General features: G+C 40.2%; 1 protein-coding gene across 4 annotated transcripts in view; it reads left to right on the forward strand.

The window, feature by feature from the left end:
* igsf9bb (immunoglobulin superfamily, member 9Bb) overlaps window positions 1-16361 on the forward strand; it is a 96011-nt gene that overhangs the window by 53807 nt on the left and 25843 nt on the right. For 3 of the 4 annotated variants that reach the window (XM_027134165.2, XM_027134167.2, XM_027134168.2), the window contains exons 6-12: window positions 2713-2854; window positions 7719-7864; window positions 11030-11172; window positions 11481-11621; window positions 12110-12226; window positions 12475-12625; window positions 13352-13475. In XM_027134165.2, coding sequence (XP_026989966.2) covers window positions 2713-2854; window positions 7719-7864; window positions 11030-11172; window positions 11481-11621; window positions 12110-12226; window positions 12475-12625; window positions 13352-13475 — 964 coding nt within the window. The remainder of the gene's footprint in view (window positions 1-2712; window positions 2855-7718; window positions 7865-11029; window positions 11173-11480; window positions 11622-12109; window positions 12227-12474; window positions 12626-13351; window positions 13476-16361) is intronic. The other variant, XM_027134166.2, reaches the window with a different exon arrangement.

Consider the following 16361-nt stretch of genomic DNA (forward strand, 5'->3'; position numbering starts at 1 on the left):
TTATTGACTGCATTCATTGGACACACTGTTTGTAGAGATTGCACACATGCATGAACTGATTTGATTCAAGACTGGCATCATTACATCATGCATAAAATTTTGGTGTCCACTTTTGCATTTAATAATACCATAACTTTTGGCTTACTATGTAGTCATATAATATATAATATAAAATTCTTCTTGTTTTAAATTCTCACTGCGGGCAAAAACCCCTAAAGATGAAACCCTAGAACCGCCCCTGCTCTTCTGCCTACCGAAAATCACTGAAATTTTACTTTTTACTTTTACTTCAAATACTTAAGTACATCAAATATCAGAAAATGACTTTTGATACTTAAGTACAGTAAATATCAGATACTTTAAGACTTTTACTTGAGTAATATTCTAAAAGGTGACTTTCACTTCTACCAAAGTCTTTTTCTAGTACGATACTTGTACGTTTACTCGAGTATTGCTTTCTAGTACTTTATACAACACTGTTGACCTCAGATCATTCCCTTAGCATGTGCATTTATGGGAACATGATTTAATATCTAAATGCCATCTGACAGAAAAAAATGTACGAGTGTAGTGTGAAATGTACTTCTCAGTGATGCTAATGCAGTAGAGCTGTAAAACTACGGCGATTTGGGTCTTGAGTGAGATTGACCTCTTTTACAAGATATCAAATCTCTTAGTGTGTATCTACAAGGGGTATCTATGCTACCTATATAGAAAATGCCAATTTTGCCAATGAGTACACATACAGTATGCTACATCATTGGCTTAAACCTTACAGTGAAGTCTTGATTTTGTTCATGCTCAAGACCACAAACAAAGTTTTTTTAGAACTTAACTAATTTTAGAAACTTAACCAACGTACATGAGTTTAGAGGTTTTCCCTCAGAGATCTTTGTGGAATTATCAGTGGTGTGTGTGTGTGTGTGTGTGTGTGTGTGTGTGTGTGTGTGTGTGTGTGTGTGTGTGTGTGTGTGTGTGTGTGTGTGTGTGCATAGTCAGAGATCCCAGTGGACTTAGATCACAAGCAGACAAGGATCAAGGATCAATCAGAGACATTTCTATATTAGTAGGTCAAACACACTGACATGGGTTAAAGCCAAGAGAAAGTGAGAACATGGACATCAAGACTCAGACAGACCTATCTGACAAGATTTTGTAAAGAAGAGTGATAGGCCGAGGGTATAAGAATCAAACACAGTACACCTGAATACAATCAGTAACAAAACTCCAAATGGCACATGAACCAAAGCCTAGGGAGAACTAAGCAAGTGTAGCTCTGCTTAAGTGAGTGATAATATAAAGAAAAGACCAGTGAAGAAAAGTTGCAGAGATGCAGCAATTACCCGGCCGTTCTCCTGTGGGATTTCAGCGCATGCAGAGCAGACAGGATAGAATTACCTAAGCACATTACACATACAGGCAAGAAAGGGTTCAGCTGGAGAGATGTCTGAGAGTGGAGACTCATTCACTCTGTGGCTTACATAACCCATTCAGCATGCAATTCATGAGGGGGAAAAATGAATGAAAAGGAAGTTTCACACTGAATACTAGACTGAACTGGAGGTCACTGTAATGCTTTTGTATTGTGGGGTCACTCGCGTTACCATTATTATATTATATCGTGTTGGTTTAATGCACACAGTGAGTGTGTGGCATGAGTTCATATGTTTGTGTTTCTGCAAGCTGGTGTAGGCAGATGAAGCTTTTTTGGCTGAAGCTCCAGTTTGTTTGCATACCCTGGTAAGCTCTCTCTCTGTATTGCTAACAGAAGGGAGGACATGCCACATTATATAAGTTTACAAAAGGTACACTGGGGTGAGCACTAAGCCACACACATGGGACAAACACACTTGCAGTAAAGATATTGAAATTGAATGACTGTGAGTCTTCTTATTATCCGCGTCCTTTTGAGCCGGTTTCTGTTCCTGGGGTGATGCTTGTAATAAAAATGCATACTTTTCTCTTCTATAATAAAACTTTATATCCAGATGGCTTAGTTTTAACATGAAATGAGTGAGTTGACCTACAAACCTAGATGTTCTCCTGATATGTTGTCATATTTGAGATTTAATCTTTACAGATTTTTTTGGTCAGATTTTTATTTATGAATTTTTTTATTTTTTTTTAAATTTTGCATTTAATTATGCGCATATAAAGTATGTGTAGCTGTCATTGTAATTGGGCATTATAAAAGACAATTTAATCAGTATCTAAGCTCTATTTCTCCTTCTAATGGGCTTCCAGTGGAGACAGTAATTGTCAGTGTGTATAAAAAAAAGGGGGGGGGGGCGCATGCGTTGATGGAGGTTTTTCAGTTTGTACAGGAGGCACTGAAACCTACATGCTGAGGAGCTAGGAATAAAAAGCGAATAGCTTGGACAGTAAATCTGCTTGTCTCAGCTGCCTATACGTATTATGCTCATAGGTAATGGGGTCATATTGCTCTCACAGGCGAGAAGGCTTATAAATCACCAGTCTTATGCAGTATATTTACTGTATAAACGTATCTTTATTCTTGACTGAAAAGGACAGCATACCTGTAGTGTATCGCACTATACCTTGATTCTTGAAAGATTTTATGGATTAACATTACACAGCTGCATTCAGCAAAGATTAGAAGCTCATAACTTATCAGCATGATAGCTTTCCATCCTTGGATGAACCGGAATAAATCTGAACTAAACCTGTTCTGTCTCTCATTTCGGCTTGCAGGACCTCCATTTATCGTCTCCCCTCCCGAGAACATAACCGTGAACATATCCCAGGATGCTTTCTTCACCTGCCAGGCTGAGGCATATCCTGGCAACATGACGTACACCTGGTTCTGGGAGGAAGATAATGTCTTCTTCAAGAAGTAAAGTTATGATCGGGTTCATTACTGTATCACATCTCACTGCTGTTGTGCTGTGCTGTGGGGAGACTTCGCTCTCTGTACACTATGATCATCCTCATTCAGGCTTCAGGATTCCTGGCAGCATGAATGTATGCTACACATTTACACAGCATGTTCCAGATGTAGTCAGTAAGCCAAGACCTGTTGGATGCCTGAGGTTTCTTTAGATTTGCACAGAATCCAAGTGTAGCTTTTAATAATAGTCTCATACAAAATAATTTAATAATTAGTATGTGTAATCAGTCATATGAAATTACAACAATGGTACTAGAAAGTTGCACTAAGGGGGAAAATTATGTCCTAGGTAGATCTGGTGTTTTGGTCCTTTCTAGTCATACTGTATCCTAAACCGCAAAACTCCAATCCCTGACATCTTACTGATGAATTAAGTGCATTTTCAAGCAGATATATTTAAAAAAAAAAAAAAAAAAAAAAAAAAAAAAATGTTTCGGACAATTAATTATCTATTAAATGCATTGCAAAACTAAAGCTAAAACCAAACATGTCTTGGCTAATCAAATGCATTTATTGTGGAAATGTTTAAGATGTAAAATGTTTAGTTGTAGGTATAATCTGGTTTAATGTTTGGACTCTTTTTATTACCAGTTGTCATCTGGGTAATTATCTATGGCAGCCTGGGAAAACCCTTTAGATGGTGAAACTGACATTTTAAGTCTATTATGTATAATTGTGAATACTGCAGGTTTTTGTGAACTGAACTATGTTTCTCGGATGGACATATCATTACCACTTTTGAACTTCTCGCAATTATAATTTTTGATTTTTTCAAAAAAAACAAACTAACTAACTAACAAAATTGTTTAGACATGTTTGTTTTGCTGTAGCACATATTCTTGTTTTTGTCAAGAATATTTATGGTATCTTAAATGTACCAGAATTTGTTTGTCAGAATTGAGCCACAGTGACTTTGTCAAGGCAGGACAAACCAACCTGTAGTGCGTGATGATTCTCTCTGTAACTTCTTACTGCAAGTCCACCTTTTTGTGTACCTGTTTGAGAGAGAGAGAGAGAGAGAGAGAGAGAGAGAGAGAGAGAGAGAGAGAGAGAGTGAGTGATACTGCTTGACAGAGCTTGCAAGACACTCACATTAATGAGTGTAAACTTGATGCTGTTGGAGCAAAAGCTGCAAGTCTTCCTCTACACCCTGGTTCTACACCCTGGGGCAGTCTACAGAGGCACTAAAAACCAGGATCCAAAGGGGAATTTAAGCTAAGCTCCAGGCTCACGTTTCTTACAGTAGAGCAGAGTAGAGTAGAGGACTTTATTAATCCCCAATGGGAAATTTGGTGTCACAACAGCCGCAACACAAGAGCAACAATGAAAAGTGTACACTCACTCACTTTCTACCGCTTATCCGAACTACCTCGGGTCACGGGGAGCATGTGCGATGATCTCAGGCGTCATCGGCCATCAAGGCAGGATACACCCTGGACGGAGTGCCAACCCATCACAGGGCACACTCTCATTCACTCACACAGTGCGGACAATTTTCCAGAGATGCCAATCAACCTACCATGCATGTCTTTGGACCGGGGGAGGAAACCAGAGTACTTGGAGGAAACCCCTGAGGCACGGGGAGAACATGCAAACTCCACACGCACAAGGCGGAGGCGGGAATCGAACCCCGACCCTGGAGGTGTGAGGCGAACGCGCTAACCACAGATTCCTGTAAAATATTGCGTTAATATACATTAGACTTTGAGCTGTGTTGAGCAGTTGTGGAAGTACCCTTGAACAAATTAGACTTTCCGTCTATGCTTTTCAGCGCACTTTACAAAAACTTTACAAAACAACATAACCCAGTAAACAGGTCTTTCCTAGACTCGCAGCATTCACTCCGTCAGGTTCAAGTTCACGCTTCTGGGCATGTGTATGTATGTGGGTGTGTGTTGTTCACAAGCTTGCTGATGCAGAAACACTATCTCTCTCTCTCTCTCTCTCTCTCTCTCTCTCTCTCTCTCTCTCTCTCTCTCGCTCTCTCTCTCTCTTGTCCCTAAAAAAACAAAAAGACACAAATAAATAGACTGGCAATAATAAGATACAGGTGAGAATCTTCATGATCTACCTGTGGCACCGGTTTAACTCGTCTCTACTCCCTGACACTCAGCACCTCACCACCACAGACATACACTGGGTTTCCCCAGGCCATCACACATACACATCTTACAACAAGAATTATGTTAGACTTTCAACGTAAAATCTTGTGACATGTTATTTAGAAAGTCAAATTTACCACTCATAAGTAGCTGCATGACACCACAAACACAACTGAAGCATGGCTGATGGAGTTTCTGGATCATCATCACATTGTAAACATGCAGCAGTGTATCTGGTATTTGCTTCAAGATCACACAAGCTTCTAGAATTCCTCACACATTTATTTGTAGAGTCACACTTATCATAGTCTAGACAGCGCACTACTGAATACTTAAATGTCAGCTGATATTTGATCTGCATGGTTTAGTAAAGACTGCCTACTTGCAGGTTTTTCACAAGGGAAAAAATATCCATTAAACCGTATTCTGTTTCACAGAGCAGTAACTAGTAAAGATCTAGATGTAGATGGTTTTTACTTGCATACGTTAAATGAAATCATTTGTTATAGCTACATGTAGTACTGTACAATATTGATTGATTAATTCAGATTTCCACAGATCCAGGAAAATATCTCAGAATATCTTTATATACAGTAGCTATATGCATTAATACAAGTTGAGTTGAATTCTCAGATCTGATTGGTCAGAAGGGGATGATAAATCTGGCTGAGAAGGAAATCACAAGTTTCTGTTAATTAAGGCTCTCTGATATTATCATTTATATAGCAAGTGATAGCAGGCATCACGTAAAGTATAAAGTACGCAAAGTATCGAGTATATGCTACCTTTTTCATCGCTTTGGCATTCCACTCAAAAGTTGGCTTTTTAGCTGCAACACACTCCTAAAATTCCACTTCTCATAAGCCGACATCTCTCAATCTAACCACTGAGTTTTCCAGATGCTGAGAATGTACAAAGGGCTGGATTTCACTTAACTCTCAAGGAAATGAAGAATTAGGAAATGTTCTGCAGATACAGACAGTTACAGTAGGCTGTTCATCACATCACATCACATCTTGAGAATGTTTGGAAAGCAAACTCGAACATCTGTCCATCAAAAAAAAAATATTTATATATATATTATAAGATGTCTTTCTGCAAACAGAAAAAAATGCTTTATTGATGGCTATTCACAAATCACTCTAATGCTAGAGTACGATAACGAAAGCTTCTATTCTGAATCACAGTCATTTTTCTATTAAAACAGAATTAAAGGATAAACACTGCGCTGGGTTTGATCTCAGTCTGAGCTTGCTCTGATTTACAACTTGAGTAGGGAGTGATCCAGGTGTGATACCAGTCTGAGCTCATTTCTGTTCTTTGGCTGATCTTTATTGACCAGTCTGATCTCTGTCTGAGAATGAGATTGCTCAGTACTCAGACATCCTGAAATCCCTTCTTCTTGCACCTCTTGACAGCATAGAGCTTGTGTCATCATGTGCTTCACTAGCACTGATTATAAGTAGTGTAGCATGGAGCTATCCTAAACTCCCTCATGCATGGCCAGCCTGTACAATATATGCCATACAAAAAAAAGGATTTTATGCCTTTTTGTTGCTCTGCGGGAAGCACAGTGCTGGAGAGTGACAGAAAGCTGAGGCATGAATAAAACTCACTCAGCTGTCTGTTTTAGCTTTCCCAGCACTCCTTTCAGGATTTCCCAGCTGGTGCTTCTAGGATTGGTTAAAAAAAAAAAAGATTGGAAAATCATAAGGTTTTAAACTCACCCTAAATAAAGAATCATGGAACATATCTTTACAGATATGTATGCTATATCGTACTATATCATATCTGGGAGAATAATGTAGATAACAATGAGTCTGTTTCATCCGAAATATCGCCCGATGTACAGGAAATATCTTCCTAAAACTTCTTCCTGTTCTTAAAGTACAGTCACAGAGTCTTACCAAAATGATTCAGGACACAGAATGACTTACTGTAATCAATAAAATAAAGACAAACATTGTAGTGTTTTGTGGGTAGCCACTCTAGGTAACAGTTTTATTATTATTTTATTGTTTTGGGGGTTTTTTGGCCAAGGATAATTTAGTATCACACGCAAGGTTACAAAAAAAACAATCAACCGTTGTTTGGTGTAATTAAGTCATTCGTTTTAATTATCTTCTACCACAGCAATCTTTAAAAAGTCCATCATCTTTAAAATGACTGCATGTAATGTAAATAATGATTTACAAAGATATGGAAATAAAACCTGCAGATTGTCTCGACACTGCAGAACCACTTAAAGTTACAGCCGTAGCTCTGACTGTTACAAATCGACGACAGTGGCCCATATACAGTAATAAACATAAATATACGTCTCACAGAAAACATTATTGAAAAGAGTTCATTCATTGAAACCTGTTAGTAACGGAACTATGGTCAGAGCTGCAGTTAAAGAACATTAATCGATGCCTTCTGACCAGTTAGATTTGAGAATGCAAGAGCAATGAGGTATAAAGTATTGCAAAACCATTACTTTTAGAAACAAATGATCACGAGACTTTAATAGTGTGGTTTGAAACAAGCATACAAAGATGCAGTAGAAAGATTCCATTATATAAACGTATTAATAGAAATAAACACTGGATATCAGTCGTGTTTTGGCTGATTTGTTTTGAGATTTTGATTGACATGAGTCTATTTTCCAGTACAGTAATGTCAATTTTACTGAATTTTTTTTGTCATTTTTCTTTTTCTTTCTCCAGCGATCTAAAGCGCAGAGTGAGCATTCTGATTGATGGCTCCCTCATCATTGCCCAGGTGAAGCCAGAGGATGCTGGGAAGTACACTTGCAGCCCCAGTAATAGCCTTGGTCGGCCCCCCACTGCGTCAGCATACCTGACAGTGCAATGTGAGTCACGCCAGCCACATTGCTCAGACGCATTTGTTGTTATTATACATTTATATTCATCCGCAAATGAACCTCTATGCAGTCTACAAGTGGTAACAGTACTTGATCACAAGCTGCACATGACTGACGTCATCTTTACAGCCTGCCAAACAATTGTCCCTAATCACTGACTCTATAAGAAAGTCTACATGAAGGAGAAAAGCCATTTTGCTAACCATTTTTGAATGTCATTTGCTGAATGTTCAGATGTTTTAGCATTTTTTTTTTGCTTATTATATAGCCACCACTTGATTAGATCTTATGTACACTGTGTAGCAGCTGCACAGAGGTTACCCCTGTCATTGTCCCCACACTGGCCTTTTTGCTACAGCCCACCACTTTCTATTTGCAGCCTGCAGATTGGAATGACTCTTTCATTCCCTGGAGTCTGGGCTTGATTTGAAACAGTGACCTTGAGTCCATAAGTCAGACGACCAGTCAGTCATGGCTCATGTGCGCCACACTGATGGACATGTGTAGAGGACTTCTGTGATTTGGTCAATCGCTGCAGGAAGCTTTTGTGCCTGAAGCTTATGCAAAGATGGCGTGGTGACTATTTGGACAAGCGAGCACTGGAAATGTCCAGAAGAGACATGCTATTGGTGGTGACTGGTATCCAAGGCAACAGACATTTTGAACTTCAGTCTCCAGTGTGAGATTGGCTTGTGTTGGTTTGGAAAGAGAGAGAGAGAGTGAAAAGGGATTACATCATAGTTTAGCTGAGCTGAGGCCGAGAATGAGAGTGAGAGAGAGAGCACACTCTGCCCAGAGCTCATCCTCCCTCAATCTTTCATGCTTAAAAGGCTAATCATTAATCCAATAGCATAGATTTCTTTAGCGTTAGCAACAGCTCCCTCCTGGTCATCTTATTGAAAACCTAAACAGCTTAAGGTGTGTTTTTTTTTTTTGGAGAATCCCATGTAGCTTTGAAAAAAACGGAGGTGTTCTGCAGCGAGTGACACTTTAATGATGAGCCCAGGTTTATCTTCACCAATCTTCATATCCATCTGTCTTTTGGGTTGTTGTCAGCTCAGACCAACCACGCCAAACTGGTCTCAGAAACCAGCAGTGTGGACACCATGCACATGTGGAGAAAAAAGAGACAGGAGGGGGAGATGTAGATAGGGGTGACATCATCCTATGTGGAAACCCTCTTCTCTGCAGTGACGTCACCTGCAGACGCTTGGCAGCAGTAACAGCGTGGGTGCTGGCGACCCCAATAGACGACTGGCAGCACTGCACTCCACACTGACTGCTACATTTAGCCCACACTTATATTCCTCAACTTCTTATTCCTGTCCTCTCTTCTTTTCTCCCCGTGTACTGTTTATTCTGGCTTCTCCTTCTCTTCACTCGTCCACCCCCCCGTCTTCCACATCTGATAAGAATAGAACCAGGCACTTTGCCAAGAATAAAGACGGATCAGTGGAGTTCTTCAAAGTATTCACACCAAAGAGATTCACTAGGCTGTTGGGAGGTGTGAACTGAAGGGCAGTGAGAACTTCATGTGGTACAACCATAGTCACATTGCAGATAAATGTTACCCAATTCTTTTTTTCCATTATATTTCATTTGCCACCAATGTTTGTCCGTGACAGAAAAAAAAAATCATATTAAATGAGAATTTGAGCTACATTGGCCATGTCGAGTCATGAAGTCTGATTTGTTTGCCATATCTGCAATTTCTTTTTCTAACCATATTCAAAATGACTGATAAAAGACCTCCAGAACTCTGCACATACCAGTCAGGTTGAGCAAACAAATCAGATTTCATGTGAAAATGAGATCAAATCAGATTTTTTAAAAATCTATCATTCCATTTGAGGCACTTCTTGACATTAGGAACTAGAAAAACCGGGAAGAAAACCAGAATTATAGCAGGAGAGAGCCTGGATGTAGAGCAGTAATGTGGTGTGATTACTTTCTGTAGAACCACAGAACAATATGTTCAGAACAATAACTAGACAATGCTCATTTTCTACAACATAACATAATCTATCGCAAGTTCTCCGTTTTGGTTGTCAGCTTGGTTGACTTGCATAGTTAGTATCGCAACCAATGCGAATAAGACAAGAAATAAAGTGAACTTGGTGATTGCGTGTATAATTCTGTAATAAACTTTTTCAAAAGTTAACATTTATATCTGATGTGTGGCAATGGGACTGTGTAAAATGATCAGATCAGTATGAAAATCTGAAACCAAGTAGTTTCCTGCCTCAAGAAGCTTATAAGATTTAACTAAGCAGCTGAACTAATGATCACTTAAACTTTTACCGAATCATGATCATGTATGGTATGCGAAATGGATTCTTATTGTGTACTTTTTTCTCTTTTTATCCTCCCTTTCAGTGCTCAATTTCATAGCTGTTTGTGTATTCTGATTCACCGTGTGATTCGTCTTATTTCCTCCTGTGAAGTGATCAGTGACTTTGTGTGTGGTGATTGCTTCTTGTCGGACTTTGTAAAGGGTTTTTGTGATTGAAAAAGGCACTGTATTAGCGAAAAGATATTTTAGATATAAAACACGACACAGTTTAAGAGATTCTGTTGTACTTCTCTTTGTTTGCTAGTCTGTAATCTGCTTTCTATTCTATCAGGCATGACTGGTTTTAAAACATGACGGTATTTGTTATTCATTTGTCTCTTTATCATTATACAGCAGTTAGTTCTGGTCCACTAATTTGATTGGTGGAGATGTGTTCCAAGAGTGCCTGTGTTTCTTATAACCTCACTGGGATGTTGCACGCTGTTTTTCGCTCTACTTGTCCGTGTTCACCAAAATACAATTCCACTTTTTATTTCAAACCAGTACTATAGTAGTGTTAGCGATATCATCAGAGGATATGTCAAATGACGCATTTCAGGACTAGTACCTTTGACTTGAAATATAAAAAACTTCTTGGCTAAAGATTCATTTTGTTTTTTTTTACCAAAAATGTGCAAATCCATTACAATTAATGTTGATTAATTGTCCGGCACAATGAATGGCAACAGCAAATAACCCACCATTAGAGCTACCAGGGGTTTAGTGCTTAATGACTGCTTACATCCGACTTTCTCTCAATAGCAAAGCAAATTTCCTTCTCATTCTCACTTTATTGCTCCACCTATATATGCATTTACCAGACCCTGCCCGTGTGGTGAACATGCCACCCGTCATTTATGTGGCCATCGGACTGCCGGGGTACATCCGCTGCCCGGTGGATGCCAACCCACCTGTCACTTCAGTGAAGTGGAAAAAAGACGGTCTGCCTCTCCGGATAGAGAAGGTTAGTCTCATAGGCATTAGTCTCATAGGCATTATGCTCAACCAAAGCCATACATTGTAGAACCAGGCATTAGGAATAATTAGATACTTTTCACGCACACTGTGTGAAGTGGGATTGACTCAGAGTTTAGTACTGATCTCCTGTATCATTTTTTCAAAGGCGGATGATTCACTGCTGATTCAGAGAATGTGAATATTATTATTGTATTTTGGAAATGTGCATATTTAATCATTTATCTCTGTTTAATCTCTGTTCTAATGTTACTCCTTTACGTGTTTGGAGTAATGGAATTATACTTTCTGTTTCAGTATCCTGGCTGGAGCCAAATGGAGGATGGGAGCATTCGAGTGGCTGAGGTGACAGAGGACTCTCTTGGCACCTACGCCTGCGTGCCTTACAACGCCCTGGGTACCATGGGACAGTCCCCTTCCGCCCCCTTGGTGCTAAAGGTACTCACATACGTACCTATGTCCATTCTCGCATACTTCAAGAACATGTAGTGCTAGTACATTCTTTGTTTATTATCTAATCTGCACTGTGGATGTCATCTGTGCCCTGGTGTCATTACTCAATCTGGATCTGTGTCATTACTTGATCTGTGTGTCTGTGTGGGTTCTCCATCTGCACCCCTGTGCTATATCTCAGTGTGCATTCCTGATTCATAGCTTAATCTGCATACATTTGTCATTACTTAATCTGTGTCCCTGATCTATGCACTATGTTGTCACCATCTATACATCCAGTTAAAAATATTCTAACCCTTTGTCATTAAATCATTTGTGGCTCCATGGTACTCACCTGTTTACCCCTTGATATTACCTGATTTGATCCACCTTGATCATCCACTATACAATAATGGTGTCTCTCGGCTCTTGCTGTATACTTGCATGCCTTCCAAAACGCAGATTTTACTCTAATGCACTCTGTTCATGTGTAGGATCCCCCTAAGTTTCTGGTGGTTCCAGGCGGAGAGTACAGACAGGAAGCAGGAAGAGAGCTTGTCATCCCCTGTGAGGCAGAAGGAGACCCATTCCCCAACATAACATGGAGGAAGGTAACATTATTCAAAAAGTCCCTTCAGAAAGTTGTCTGTAAAATAAGAAAGTTATCTTATTTTTCCAAGTGCAGCAATCTCTGCCATTTCTGCTCCGATCTCTCAATGACATTGTAACTCATTCAATGTGATGAAACGGTTCTTCTTCTCCTTTTCTTTCCTTTCCCTTTCTTCTTCTTCTTGACTTTTCTCTTGTATGCTTGTTCTCTCTCTGTCTCTCTTTCTTGATCTCTCTCTCTCTGGCAAAGGTAGGGAAGCCCAGCAGGGGCAAGCACAACGTCCTACCAAGAGGCAGCTTACAGTTCAAATCTCTCAGCAAGGAGGACCATGGGGAGTGGGAGTGTGTCGCTTCCAATGTTGCCACGAGCATCACTGCCAGCACGCGCCTCCTCGTAATCGGTAAGAGCCAGCACGTCCAGTGACTCAAGCAAATGACGTACAGTGTGGGCTAACGTTGCATTTCTTGTGTGATGATCAAGATTGTGTAGAGTACAGCCTGTTTTTTGTTTTTATTTCACTTTCTTTGAAGGTGGGTTTGTTGTATCCACATTGTTAGAGGAGCCAAAAGCTCAGTTTGTAAACTGTTCCTCCTCACAGGAGCAATTTGCCGGGTCAGCGGTGCACAGCATTTTCATTTGAATATTGCAGATGAGTAAGTGTTTACTTTAGCTGAAAGTGTATACAAGTTTGCAAACAAGTCTAATTTGACCTGTGAGAGTTTTTTGGGGGTCTTGGAGGGAGTACTACACAAAGCTGAGGTTGCTTCATGGGCAGGAGCCAGGCTTTCACTCTGCTGCCCTGTGGTCTTGTTGGTGGTACAATGTGCTTATAAATGCAAATAGATAGAGCACTGTGGTGAGAACTCTGAATAGCATGCCCGGCAGTATTTAACCTGACAGTTTGCTGGGGTTTAACACCTGCTCACTCGGCCAGCTTGTCTCTTAACTTTGCCACTTATCTATTATATATATACAGTATATAGAGAGATAGATAATCTGTTTAAAGAAAATATTCTCAGTTTTGTCATATAAGTCAGGGAACTCTAGTCATTTTTAACTTTCATCAGTGTTATTGCCGATGTGTCTGTTTCTAAGAGTCTGTTTTGACACTGTTCACTCCCCACAGGCACAAGCCCTCACGCCCCCAAAAACATCCACGTTTCGGTCTCGACGACCTCGGCCAACGTCTCATGGGAGCCAGGCTACGACGGCGGCTTTGAGCAGACATTCTCAGTCTGGTACGGCCATGTGTGAGTGATCCCAGCATGCTTTGCTTTTTTGCTTCCTTTCCTAACTTTTTCCATCGGGTAAGAGTGCTCATCCAGGATCGTTTTCCAGGAGTGGGCAAAAGTGATCCTTGATCAGCTCTCTGGCTCTGAGAGGTTTGCTACATATGAGCCTTGAGTTTCGCTAATGAACGGATGCTGGTGTTGAATGGGGGTCGACATACTGTAGGTAATCCATAGAGTGTGCATTGGCAGAATTGGATTAGTACATTTAAGTAATTATACCCACTCGATCAAATTTCAATTGACAGAATATAAATGAAATAGTCTGACAATTTAGTTTTCCAAGCTTACTATGGTGATTGCACATTATGAGTGTAATCACACTAGTCAATTTGGGTTTTACAGAACTGCAACAATAATAAAATGCTGGGTCATTTCAGGCAGTCCAGTGCCAGCCATGATTTCTGGCAACAGGATCACCATTCACCAACGGTGCATAACCGTAAAGCTGTGTCAGAGAGAACGGCCTAACACGACCCCTGATGGTGTCGTTCTGCATACAAATCACCGTATTAGGAAGAGAAGGATAGTGTGCAATTATTCTTGCCGTTAAGCACTATCTCCCAGTGAAAAGTAATAACAGATGCAGGTTATTTGGGGGGCTTTCGGAGAAGTCCTGTGCCATATGCCTAGCCAGTAGGAACAACAATTTCTCACAAAGAGGTTTTTAAACCATGCTCAAAAATAAATAAGTGATTACTACAGTACGTGTGTTCATCTGAACACACCATGTTTTCCCAAGAAACATCAGGTAGCCCCGATGTAATGTATATCTGATCAGAAGCATCTATTTACATATGCTATATGGCCAACCTGTTTGTGGACACTTGACCATCACACTCATATGTGGTTCTTCCCCAAAATTGGAAGCGCGCAATTGTATAAAATATCTGTGTATGTATTAGATATACAGTTTGCTTCCAAACCTGCTCCAGCATGACAATGCTCCTGTACACAAAACTCCAAGAAGACTTGGTTTACCACGGTTAGAGTGAAACATCTCGAATTACCTGCACCGAGCCCTGACTTCTCAGGATTAAGCGGAATGCCCGATTCCACCACAGGACTCCTGACTGACTAATCTGGCTGTACACAATTCCCCACAGCCACACTCCAAAATGTACTAAAGCGTTCCCAGAACAGTGGAGGATATTGTAACAGCTAAATCTGGGAATAGGATTCAAAAAGCATATTTGAGTGTGATGTTCTGGTATCCACAAACCTTAGTGTAGCTCAGGTCTGAATGACCCAGACAAGGTTTCTCTATCCAGTTGTAATATTATCAAAATACTTTTTTGCAGAAATGCATGAATTTAACATTAACGTTCAGACTTCTTTCACAATTCAGTGAAACCCACAAGTTCTTCTACATAACTGAAGCCGTACCTTCGAGTATGTAAGTATAGCAGAAATAAATGACATTTCAACAGTAAACCTGGGATATTAAAAAAGTAATGTCATATCTGTATTATTTGCATTACAGTCAAAAAGTAGATCATGTGCTAGAAGAGATTATGAGGTTCTTTAATGTCTTTTGCCCTGGGAATGACCAGATCCATCTAGCCAAGCTGTTGCCTGGGCTTAATTAAGTAGCAGCACGCTTCGTGGCTGACATGCCTCCATTTCTTCTTGCTCTCTATCCCGTGCCTGCTGCCTGCGCTTGCCCCCCGGCTCTGCTCCCACCCTGCTGCAGTCACCAACGATATTCAACACGAATATCACCATTCTATAGCTCTGTGTCCTTTCTTTCCTATAGAATGAAAACTTGCTTCACAGTGCACTTCACTTGCAAATTTGTTTTTGTGGGTTTAAGCAGGGATGATAAATAAGTGAAGTATGCTCCTTAGTTCTTATGCTCTCGATAAAGTTTTGATGGCTGCTCATCATATATGGCTAATAGTATCTCTTTAAATACACTATGATGTGCTCTTTATATCTATTAGAACCCCAGAATGAACTTTCCATAATAGTGTTCATGCAGCAAACCAAGACACCCTCTTTACTCACGCAAATATGAAATAAATATATATATATAAATAATGTGTCTATTTTGCCAGTCGTTTATAACCATCCTGTTTTATAATATTTAAATCCACAATGCTGTATTTAACAAGCACACTGCAGTTTTAAAGTGACATTTACCACCAAAATCTTGATAAGCCGAATGATCCGGGAAACAAATATAAGGAGTGTGGAGTAATGTGAAGGACAGGAATGCTTTGGAAGGCTATTCCTGCTGGATGTAAGTGATTGTGTGTGTTTAAGGGTCAGTCATAGGCACTGACTGAGGACAACATCAGTATTCACTCTGCATGCTCTCACCTCCAATCAGATTAAGACCACACACCTAGTCTCTGAGTCCTTCCAACAATGCAGAATAATTACAAACACACTCGTACAAACATATATAAAGGCACTTTTGCTTCCTTGAGCAGCTGTTTATGTGGCATCATGCCACAGCCCCATGCCTTAAGCTAAAAGAGCAGCTTCAGGGAAGAGGTTAGAGTGTTCGTCCTTCTAACTGCGAGCTGTGTTCTGTTCACCTTTCTGCCTCATTCTGGCTCTGGCATATCCTGGCCTGATTTGTAAGCAGCAGGTGCCCTACTGAGCGCAGACCATTGCCAAGAACTGACTAAAGGTGTTGGTGGAAAAGAGAAACTCAATGACTCATACTTTAAAGGTTCTGTGTGAATAGCCTTCCTCTCTAACCTTTAAAGATGCCCTCTGTGGCTCTCCACAGCAGACCACGGCAGACCTATTGATGTAGGCACTTGGCATGTTGTTGTCACTTCCGGTACATCAGAAAAGCATTGATAGCTGACCCCTGTGGTGGGGTGAGTAACTCGT

Source organism: Tachysurus fulvidraco, chromosome 21, assembly GCF_022655615.1.
Source record: "Tachysurus fulvidraco isolate hzauxx_2018 chromosome 21, HZAU_PFXX_2.0, whole genome shotgun sequence".
Taxonomy (NCBI): domain Eukaryota; kingdom Metazoa; phylum Chordata; class Actinopteri; order Siluriformes; family Bagridae; genus Tachysurus; species Tachysurus fulvidraco.